This window comes from Dendronephthya gigantea, unplaced genomic scaffold (assembly GCF_004324835.1).
Source record: "Dendronephthya gigantea isolate DGI-Jeju-01 unplaced genomic scaffold, DenGig_1.0 000003F, whole genome shotgun sequence".
Classification (NCBI taxonomy): Eukaryota; Metazoa; Cnidaria; class Anthozoa; order Malacalcyonacea; family Nephtheidae; genus Dendronephthya; species Dendronephthya gigantea.
This window is the reverse complement of record NW_021163013.1, coordinates 1,741,401-1,753,099: the sequence shown is the minus strand read 5'-3', so window position 1 is coordinate 1,753,099 and position 11,699 is coordinate 1,741,401. Positions and strand designations below refer to the sequence as shown.

Here is an 11,699-nt window from a genome sequence, read left to right as displayed (position 1 = left end):
GTAACTCATTCCACAACACCGCGCCACTATAAGTAAAACTTCGTTTAGCAGATCTAACCTCATGCTTCTTCTTTTGACAATACTTTCGACTGCGTTATTGTCAGTTTACCATTTTATATGCGAAGATGATTTAAAGATAATAAATGATCTAAATGAAAATTCGATCGCGGAAAGCTCTCGCCATACTGCACTCTAAGCCCGCACGACTGAGGACCACATTAATTTTTATGGCAAATTGCGTTTCTATCAAGTTTAATGACCGCGGCGCTACCAATATCGATGGCATCGAAGTATGCGAACTGTTTTCGTAGTCGAGTTAAAAAACAATTGTGTGTTTTTAGTTTGTCAAGATTTTATTTCCAAAACGATAATTCGTATTTGGTAAATGAAACAAGCTATCCCAACTATTTGCGCTGGCGACGAACATACTACAATGCCTCGTTATTTTGCGAGCTTGTTAGTAACTACGGCGTAGGTTGATATTAATGAACTTAAGCAAGTGACGTTTTTGACAACACGTAGGTTGACTGGAAGCAAAGTTTTGGTTTTTCACCGATCACAATCCTTGACCCAGTCTTTTGAGGTTACTCATGCCGTCTGTGTTTTCAAAAATGTCACTTGCTTAACGCTAACTCCCTGGCAGATAATTATACAGAAATTTCACGAAATTTCAATAGCGCAGATTGTAGCTACTCTGCATGTGATTGCAAACAATATAACAACAAATTGACGATGTTAAATTGTCTGTGCAATTTATTCAAATTATGTCGCAAATATCCATGTGTTTTATATCCATGCATGCATTTAATGTACAAAGTTTATCATTAATAAATATACTAAAACATACATTGAAATAGCAATATGTAGCTAATGAGGTGTCCAAAAGCTGTTCCTTTAAAGAATGTTAAACAAAACAATGAAATGTGTAATCAAAACTGTGGTTCCACTATGTTGTGCAGAATAATGGTCGCTTCTGAAGCTACTGTACAAGAATGAATCCGAATGCCGGTGTGTTTTTGTTGTTTAGTTCATTGCAAATGCCCATATTACCGCATGTCGTCATTCGTCTTTCGTTATGACACCCAGCTGAGGTACCAAAACCAATGCACGAATCACAAGAAACACAGTCATTTTCATTGTTTGCCACGACACCAATCCGGACGTGAACATAGGTTGCAAAATCTTCTGATTCTGAGGCCACTTTGATATTAAATCCTTCTCTGTTACAATTTTCTTGTAAAGCTGAACCAGTGATGAGAGATTTCCAGGCTTCCTTCCCAGCACTTGTGCTTTTGAAACTACCTTCTCCGATCACGTTGTATAACGAACTTGCGGCGTAGTCCAGCGCTATCCATCTGGTCTGATTATTGACTTTCATTCCGAGGCAAATCTTGCGGAACGGTGTGTTCCAGTAGGAAGCCAACTTTGTTTGTTTTTCCGTCAAGCCTTCGAGACCATCTTGTATTTTGTAGACTGCCTTGTTGGTCCAATATGAAGAGCTATAATTGAAATCGTTCTAAAATTGAAATAATTGAAATAGTTATTTCCTTTTATTGGTACTGATGTTTGCCTTATCTGCATGTACTTTTGACTGGTTGTTGTAAAGGTTATTACCACCTTATTCCCATCAATTTTCATCACTAGGGTCCAGCCTCCTCCTCCACACCCAGGTATCGGATTCATGTGACAATAAACACGATATTCTTCGAGCGAGATATTATTTTTTATCTCGTAAACACCATTGGTTTGTGAACTAAATAGTTGAGTGATAAAATATGAATAAGAGTAAGATTTGGAAGAGTACGACTTAGTCAATTCACGCGCAATCTTTGATAAACAAACAGGGTGGTTTAAGCGCATTATATAATAATGTCTATTATTTCTATAGCGTTCTCTCAAGCGCTGGACAAACCTACACTCCTGGAATTGGTAAAACATTCCAATAAAACACGCACACGCCAATTTTTCGCGAATTATGTGAAAATTATTTAATTGCTGAAGTAAGCTCATATTTTTCACAATTGTCGGGCGTATTATTATACAAGCTGTCCAAGAAAAAAGTTACGCTGTAGAAATCATCCTATTCTCATCATTTTAATGCCTGAGCGCTATAGTGCTAAATCCACAAATGCATAGAAAGCATGCAAGCAGTTTCCTAAATTTTAAATCACTCCTATCACAATGAAGGTCTTCTTACAATAAAATCATGCGGGTTCAACTGACAAAGCGTCAGTAACACAACACAGTAGTCCATAACACAGTAGAATTTCAATAAATTCCCTTGTTCGTAAACCCGCAGGTTTAAGAGAGTTGTAAGAACACTGAGGTAATTTCATGAGTCTCACTGTTTTTGCATGCAAACACTCAACAATGTATAAATATAGGCAGGAGAATAATTGTTGATAATTTATATTATCTTAGCCAGCTTGACGATTTAGTCCCTATATGCTAATATTTTGGTTATGCAAATGACTGTTGAAACAATGAACTTTTAAAGAAATGAACATCTATATAATAACCTGAATTTAGAGTGGATCTGTCATTTTACAAGAAGGACTGCTTTTCATTGTCGCGTTTTCATATGCACACGCTTGTAAAAGTCTAAAGTTTATAAATTATAAGTGATACTTGAAAAAATGGCGAATAAATCGAAAGAACTTAGTGTGCCACATATTTCAGTATGCATTTGTTCATCCATTTTTGAAATAACAACAATTTGGAAGCATTTAAAATCTTCTGCATGTAAAATTTTAAAATCATTTACTATCATACTTTTTGTGCATAAAACCAAGGATTGAATAGACGCATGGGGTTGGATTCTTTTGATGATTTGGTGTGTTTTTGCTGGCGTATAAAATATTTATACAACAATTAAGAAGGTTTTAGGCTTTTACGTGAGAGTACATGTATACTTACCAAAAACGCTACAGTGGAAAACAGGCCTAACGCATTTAACCTCATCAAGACTTTTAAACACAAGGCGAGTTAAAAATCTATACCTGTTCCTTTCTAATATTTCTTTACAAGACTCTGCCTTACTGGTCTCTAAGAAATAATAAAAAAATATAATATTAACATTTAAGAAATAAGAAACACTTTCCGTGTTTCTATGCACTTATAGAAATTAGGCACACGCATGGAAGTTTTGGGCGAACGAGAAATAATCCACGTGAATGAAATCAATAAATAAAACTAACTTCTCTTTTAAAGAAACAGTGTTACTATATATAGGCTACTAAATTATTACTGCTATCTTCTACTTTTTTTTCTTCGTCATTTACGTAGTGTATAGTAATATTAAACTAATGGAAAGCCTTACTTGTTGATTGTTTTGTCGGAGAGTTTGAGAAGGAAGAATCCACTGCCTATCAACAACAAGACAAATATTGAACTGTAAATTAAATGAGTCTCACATTCACGATGTGCATGTTTCAAACTGCAGTTTAAATGAGGTTACAAGCAGATTAACTGTCATCGATTTTTTCTTTGTATTAATTTCATTTAGTTACTAAAAATCTTTCATACCAATATATAAAATAAATATTGAAATATATCGGCCGCCTAAAAAAGTGTGACTTTTGTGATTTTTTGTAATATTTATACTGAATTTCGTTGTCTTCTCTTTGTATGAGTAACTTCATTGCATATACATGCAAAATCTTTTGTTCCCCAAATTACCCGATGATACTCGCGTTTCATACTTTGCCTCAACTTATCACTCGATCTAAGCAAAGATAAGGTACTGGAGACATACTTACAAGATGGTTGAATTCAGGGTTTGTTTCCTCATCGACAACGGATGTTTCTTGACTCTTCCTTTTGTTTAGCTCACACAGACCTTTACCAATTCCAGACGTTTTATAATTCACAGACGCACACGATTCATGTCCAACACAATGCAAACCGCATTCCAACTCTGAATCTGCTTGTTTTCGTTCGATGACATGATTCGCCAAGAAGCGTTTCTCATATCTGCTGAAAATGGCTTGCTGAAGTTGCTCATTTGCTGGTTCGCTGCGTGCTTGCGTCATTTGCCAGACAAACATGAACGTCGAAATAATTTTTATCATTGTATACAAATCTGACGAATATCGCTGTATCAAATTGTCACCTCTTATCACAAGCAACTAGTGAGGTTCTGTCAAAGTGAATTGCGTGCAGCGTATGCAGCAGATGTAATTGTGTTGATGGAAACTCTGCAAGCGCTGTGACGCAGCTTGCAAATAAATTAACCTGTTCCTATACTTGGCAAACTGTATACATTGACCAATCAGAATCATGCTTGTCTGCAAACTGCGTCATAATTAAAGGCATGGCTAAAAAATAGCGTGTCCCTAACCGTGTGAAATTTAGCCTGATTAATATTTGGTACGCCGTATTTCGCACGTTTTCGAGACATTTACTGAAAATTTTTCTGTACAGTTTTAAACACTAAGCCTATCGTTCCCTTAAATTTTTGAGAAGAAAACAATTGTAATAATAGTATACATGCATCTAAATCTAATTTCGCGTGTTAAGTCTATACTTCAGCTGTATGACTTAAGACTTTACTTAAGTACTTTTTAAAGAGTATATTATACGATTAGTGGCATAAGAATGTCATGCTGGCAAATGATGGAAACGAATGCTTATGCCATTCACATTTTCGGTTATACGCATATATGCATAGCTAAATTTGAAATCCAGTGTTTGCACGCGTATTTATTCGATCACATCGGTCAGAGAAAGATCGAATCGTATAGGACTATTTATTTTTATCGGGTTAATGGCCCTCACTCAGTTTTCTAGAGGGGTAGATACTAGCTAGGTCTAATGACGATGTCTCGATAATTTTTGCACATGATTGTCTCTCTTATTGCCAAAGGAAATTATAATCCTATCCATTTTGCTTTTGCTAATGTTTTTGACTAGAAACAAACAACTCTCGTAAGTAGATTATGCCATAAAAGACGTCAGCATGACATTTGTTTGCAATAAAATTGTCCTTAAGATTATTTATTAATTAAGAACTATCGTGTTAGCATTTGAATAAAGATCCGTTTCATTTTGATGGATCAATTTCAGGCTGTGAATAAACCTAAAAAAAGTAAACAAAAGGGTCGCACGCATACTCCAAAAGATCACTTTTTAACATGGTCATCATTAATTTTGTTAACATTTACGACACATATTTTATAACACACTTGTGTTTCACCTAGGAGCATTTCGGGCAAGGTTTTTCACAACAAACATTGCGTAACTAAAGCGGCAATCCAATATTGCAAAATTAACACAGGTTTCAGTACACTGAAGAAGAAAATGAAGTCAAAGAGGCAAGTTCCGAAGGAAACGTCTATTTACATGAGGTTCTTATATCAGGAGAAAGCGAAAAGCAGCTTAATTCTTCTTTAATTTTATGCTTTGTAATAAATTCAGAGACATCAATACTTGTCAGGTTCTTCATTTTCGCTGTGATGTTTCCATAACCATAAATGCAGGCTAGTAAGCGGTGAGGTGCGTGGGCTAATGCGGTTCAGTTTTAAGTTTATTACGTAGATCATGCAGCGTCGCTTGTGTCATAGCAACAGCTAATTAACAGTTATTCTTCAAACTCGAGTCGTTTAGTTATTCGACTTGCTATTAATCATGAACGACGAGAGTGAGCAGAATAACTGTTTTATGTATATTATATTTTATAGTATACACAAGCGCTGGATAAAAAACTATTTTGAATAATCGTGATTTAAACAATAGTGAATACACTTTATTTGAAAATCGTTTTAATACAGAAAAACAGAAACAAAAACGTAAACCTATATTTTTAACCTACAGTTGAATACTTTTGTTTCAAAGTTTGTTGCCCTTTCGCTGCACTTTGTCTTTGGTGCATACATTTATCAAGGAAAATGTGAATTTAATCGTCGCCTTAACTCCCCCAAATCTTGCCGCCATTTTGTTTACGTTTCTCTACTGGACAGATATGAACTAATATAGTAGAGAGCCAATCAGATTGCACATTAGCTTATATCCTGCGTCTGTGCATTATAATAAAAGAAGATGATGGCTATCAAAGATTACTCTACGAAATTAGCTCATTCTGCTCCTTTGCAAAAGCCAGGAGTGATGCCGGTTTTATCTTTTATCTTATGCTTCGTAATAAATTCGGAGATATCAATATTTTTTCAGATTCTTGATTTACGCTACACTGTGATATTAATTTCCATGGCCATCAATGCAGGCTGGTAAGCGGGGAGGTGTATGGAGTGATGCGGTACAGTTTTAAGTTTATTACTTAGATCTGTATCGCTTGTATCATAGCAACAGCTAATTAACAATATTACTCATAGAGATTATAAATAACACTAGAGGGGTCATCGAAGGAAATTGGGGAACGTGCTAAAGGGGGGCAAATCCAAGTCAAATTTAGTGAATCGTTTTTTAATTCTAAATGGTTTTTTCCCTAAAGTATCATCTCAGGATGTCTAAGGTGGTAAACCGTCAAAAAAACACACTATTTTCTTCAAGAACCGGAAAAGACCTAAAAAACGAATATCATTTTTATTACAATTTTACTTTTTGCTAACGTGGTTGCTAAGGAAAAGCATTGATCTAGTTATAGGCACTTGGCTTAGCATCCGGGACTTGAATTTGCCCCCCATTAACCTGCTTCCTTTTCAACTGATGTTTCCGATACCAATGCCTCTTCTAGTGTTATTTATTAACTCTATGCTTATTCTGCGAACTCGAGTCGGTTAGCTATATTCGACTAGCAATTAGACATATACGAGGAGAGTGAGCAGAATTACTGTTTTATTATATACACAACCGCTGGATAAAAAACAACTTTCAAATTTATTTGTAATTTGAAATGGGGTTATGCAATAACCAAGGTTAACAACAAGGAAACCGGTTTTGTGAAGTCTGGCAAACCACGTGACCGAATGGGAGGGGCAAGTGGTAGGAAGGTGTGAGGCAGAGCCTGCAGGGCCGTAGCTAGATCGCTTAATTGGAGGGGGGGTGTATATTGATACATTCATGTTTATATTCATATATTCATGTTTATTTAACGTAGGAAAAATAGCGTACAAAAGAAATCAGTCGGGCGTAAGACGAATATACGAATATACAATCTAGCTGCGGCCCTGAGAGCCCGCAGAGGGCATTAACAACCCGTCGGCGAAAAGGCGATAACGTCGAAAGCAGCAGTTTGTGGCAAAGTGCTACTAGTAAATTTCTTTCTTTTCTCCCTTTGTTTACTCCCTTCACGTGTCTGTCTTTTCCACCAACGAAATTGGTGTGAAGAGTTAGCTCTCGGCGTAGGGGGGTGTGCTCAGTTTAAGATACCGCAGGGATCTCAACCTGGCGCCAAGTAACAACACTTGTTCCCTGCCACCCTTCCCGCGAGCGACAGAGCTAACATCTAACCATCCAATCTGGTAAGTGGACGAAGGTGTTAACAATAGTGAATACACTTTTTTAAAAATTGAATAAATAAATCCCGTATCGTGTTTTTTACAGAAAAAGCCCTATATTTTTACCCTACCGTTGAATACTTTTGTTTCAACGCCTTTCGGTGCACTTTGGTGTATTTTTACCAAGGGTATTTCATCGTCGCTTAACTCCCAAATCTTGCCGCCATTTTGTTTACGTTTCTCTACTATATCAGCTAATATAGTAGAGAGCCAATCAGATTGCACATTAACTCATACCCCGCGCCTGTGCACACATTGATGTATATCATCGCATTGTGGAACATAAGCATTTAGGCGTTATTTTAAGCCTCTAAAATGCGATATGAGTCTTTATGAACCAGCTCTGACGTGGATATTTGGCGATGCTTGCAAACAACAAGCAGAAATTGGAGCAGAAAGGTACCTAACATGCTCGTAGTATACTTTTTATATATAATTTCAATCGTAAAAATAATTCTTTCCCGGGAGCATACTTGGACTTGGATCTCGGGAGCATACTTGGATACATCTAGACTTGTCCTCAAATTTTCAGGGGTTAGAGATCGATAAAATTTATTACGTTTTGGACGTGGACAAACATGACTTCTCAATTGTGGGTTACATAGAAAGCAAATTTTAATGATTCCCCACTCATTTCTTATACGGGACGCCATATTGGATTTTTAAATTAGCGCTAAATCACGGATGCTTGGCATCCATCCATATCAGTTAGCCTATTTCCGTATGTATGATTCACCAGTGGGAAATTTTTGCAGATCCGCTTGGCTATATGTTATTAAATTGCAACGCCGTGGTTTTCTGCTATGAATGTAGTCTATTGGCACCGCCTTTTTACACAACGATGGAGTTGCGATATGAAAAATTCAAATTTCCCACTGAAAGTTAATAATTAACAACTATTGGATGGGGCTGAGCGTAACTCAGCGTGATATCGAGAAATATCAAGCCGAAGTTTGCATTATTTGCCGAAACGAAGCTGAGGCGGGTAACGCAAACTGAGGCTTGATAATTCTCGATATCATGCGAAAACCGAATTCAATAATTGTTTTATTATGAGAGGAAGCCTGCGCTATTATTGACAACAAACTAGCGACAAAAAATTACGTCATCTACGGATAATTTTCAATGTCGTGTAGGTGGCAAGACAATGAGAATTATCTGTAGGTTTTTAGCCAATCACAATCGAGATTGCATTAGTAATGCGTAATAATTGACCTTGATGTTAACAGACTTGACAAATGATATTTCATCCTTTTAGCTGAAATTCTTCTGATGAATAATTATATGATAGCTTTTCAGGCAAAATTTATTGAATATAGCTCGGCTTCTTGACAGCCAAGTGTGCATAATCATTAATAAATAATTATAGTAAAACGTGCATTCAAATATCAAGTAGCTATAATAAGGTGTGCAAAAGCTCTTCCTTTGAATGTTTAATGTATATCTGTGAAACGTGCAATCAATAGACCCTGAATTGCTCTCGGGCAATGAAAACCATCCCATAAACAAAAAATGCATTGCCCGCCTCGTTTCCAAGCTGTTGTGTTTGTGTGCACTAATATAAAGCAAATTGTCTATTCTGTTGATTATGTTCAATAAATCGCAACTGGATTCTGCTATGATCTGCTAAATATAAAAAATGCAAGCCTCGAACTCTGAAGCTACTGACAAGAATAAATCCAAATGCTGGCGTGTGTGTTGTTTACTGATTGCAAATGCCCATATTACCGCATGTCGTCATTCTTAGTCGTCTTACACCTAGCTGAGGTACCAAAACCAATGCACGAATCACAAGAATCACAGTGGTCTTGATTGTTTGCAACGAAACCAATACGACGTAAAGATAGCGTGTAAAATATCCTGATCCTGTGGCCACTTTGATATTAAAACCTTCTCTGTTACAATTTTCTGTAAAGCTGAACCAATGATGAGAGATTTCCAGGTTCCTTCCCGGCACTTGTTTAAAACTACCTTCTCCGATCACGTTGTATAACGAACTTGCGGCGTAGTCCAGCGCTATCCATCTGGTCATTAGACTTTCATTCCGACGCAAATCTTGCGGAACGGTGTGTTCCAGTAGGAAGCCAACTTTGTTGTTTCTCTGTCATGCCTTCGAGACCATCTTGATTTTGTAGACTACCTTGTTTGTCCAATATGAAGAGTTATAGTTGAAATCGTTCTAAAATTGAAAAAATATAAGTAGTTATTTCCTCTTATTAGTACTAATGTTTGGCTTATCCGTACTTTTGGCGTACTTTTGTAAAGGTTATTATCACCTTATTCCCATCAATTTTCATCACCAGGGTCCAGCCTCCTCCTCCACACCCAGATATCGGATTCATGTGACAATAAACATCATATTCCTCGAGCGAGATATTATTTTTTATCTTGTAAACACCATGGTTTGTGAACTAAATAGTTGAGTGATAAAATCTAAATATTAGTAAGTTAGAAGAATACGACTTAGTCATTTCACGCGCAATCTTTGATGAACAAACAGAATGGTTTCAGCGCATTATATAATAATGTCTATTATTTCCATGGCGTCTCTCAATCGCTGGAAAAACCTACACTCCTGAAATGGGTAAAACACTCCAATAAAACACGTACACGCCGATTTTTCGCGAAATGTGAGCAATATTCAATTGCTGAAGTAAGTTGATATTTTTGTCAACTGTCAGGCGATTTTCTATTTTTCATGCAGTTTTTTTAAATTTCAGGCGATTTTCTAATATCATTTCATATTTCTCATCATCTTAAGCCTGAGCGCTATAGTGCTAAATCCACAAATGCATAGAAATGATGCAAGCAGTTTAAATTATTCCTATTTGCTATTACAAGAAGGTCTTCTTACAATAAAATCATGTGGGTTCAACTGACAAAGCGTCAGCAACACAACACCGTAGTCCATAACACAGTAGAATTTCATTAAATTCCCATGTGGGTAAACCCGTGGGTTTAAGAGAGGTTTAAGAACACTGAGTTAATTTCATTAGTGTCATTGTTTTTGCATGGGAAACACTGTACAGGAAGCAGAATTTTTGATGATTTGCATTATTGTAGCCAGCTTGACGATTTAGTCAATTATGCTAATATTTGGTTCTCGTTGACTGTTGAAAGAATGAATTTTAAAAGAAATGAATATCTATCAAAACCTTGAAAATTTGCGTGGAATTGTCTTTTTTACAAGAAGGGATGTTTTCCACTGTCGCGTTTTCATATGCACTTACACAAGCACGTAAAAGTCTAAAGCTTATATAAGTGATACTTGAAAACTAGTCAAATAAATCGAAAGAACTTTGTTTACCACATATTTCTGTATGCATTTTGACCCATTTGTGAATTAACCACAATCTGGAAGCATTTAAAATCTCAGGATAGAATAGGCGCAATGGGTTGGATTCCTTTGATATTTGGTGTGTTTTTGCTGGCATAAAAATATTTATACAACAATACGTGCGTTTTCTTACGTACAAAAAACGCAACAGTGGAAAACAGCCCAAACGCATTCAACCTGATAATGACTTTTAAACACAAGGCGTAAATTAGAAGTTAGAAATCATCTCACTGTATTTATCATGCAGTATTTTTCGTACCTGTTCCTTTCTAATATTTCTTTACAAGACCCTGCCTTACTGGGCTCTAAGAGATAAAACATTAACATTTAAGAAATAGAAAACATTTTCCGTGTTTTATACAGCTATAGAAATTAGAAACACGCGTGGAAGTTTTGGGAGAAGGAGAAATAATCCATGCACGTGAATGAAATCAATGAATATAACTAACTTCTCTTTTAAAGAAACAGTGTTACTATAGGCTACTAAACAATTCCTATGCGCTATCTTCTACACTCTTTTCGTCATTTTAGTTAGTGTATAGACTACTATAGTATTATTAAACTAATGGAAAGGCTTACTTGTTGATTGTTTTGCCGGAGAGCTTGAGAAGAAAGGATTCACTACCTATTATTAACAACAAGACAAAATTAATATTGAACAGTAGATTAAACGAGTCTCACATTCTTGATGTGCATTTCTTAAACTGCAGTTTCAATGGCTTTTCAGGCAGTAACTGTCATCAATTTTTTCATTGTATTAATTTAATTTAGCTATTAATACTAATCTTTCATAGCAATATAAAATTAATATTGAAATATATCGGCCGCCTAGAAAAGGTGTGACTATTTTTTTAATATTTACACTGAATTCCTTGTCTTGTCATGGTATAAGTAACTTAAATGTGCAAAAT

The 11,699-nt window shown here is 36.0% G+C and overlaps 1 protein-coding gene across 1 annotated transcript; it reads right to left on the bottom strand.

Moving 5' to 3' along the window:
* Positions 1-979: 979 nt before the first annotated feature.
* Positions 980-4,031, bottom strand: LOC114539513 (uncharacterized skeletal organic matrix protein 5-like). Its single transcript, XM_028560154.1, has 4 exons — positions 3,755-4,031; positions 3,000-3,045; positions 1,618-1,753; positions 980-1,516 (listed from the first exon to the last, which is right to left on the bottom strand). Exons 1-4 carry the CDS (start codon positions 4,029-4,031, stop codon positions 980-982), a joined length of 996 nt encoding a protein of 331 aa, XP_028415955.1.
* Between the last annotated feature and the right edge of the window lie 7,668 nt (positions 4,032-11,699).

Bases quoted from the DNA above. Each gene is read 5' to 3' on its own strand.
- LOC114539513 (XM_028560154.1), bottom strand. From the start codon at position 4,031: ATGACGCAAGCACGCAGCGAACCAGCAAATGAGCAACTTCAGCAAGCC. The intron at 3,046-3,754 runs GTATGTCTCCAG...ATTATTTCTTAG, and splicing joins TGAATTCAACCATCTTGTAA to AGACCAGTAAGGCAGAGTCT. The intron at 1,517-1,617 runs GTGGTAATAACC...TTTCAATTTTAG, and splicing joins TGAAAATTGATGGGAATAAG to AACGATTTCAATTATAGCTC.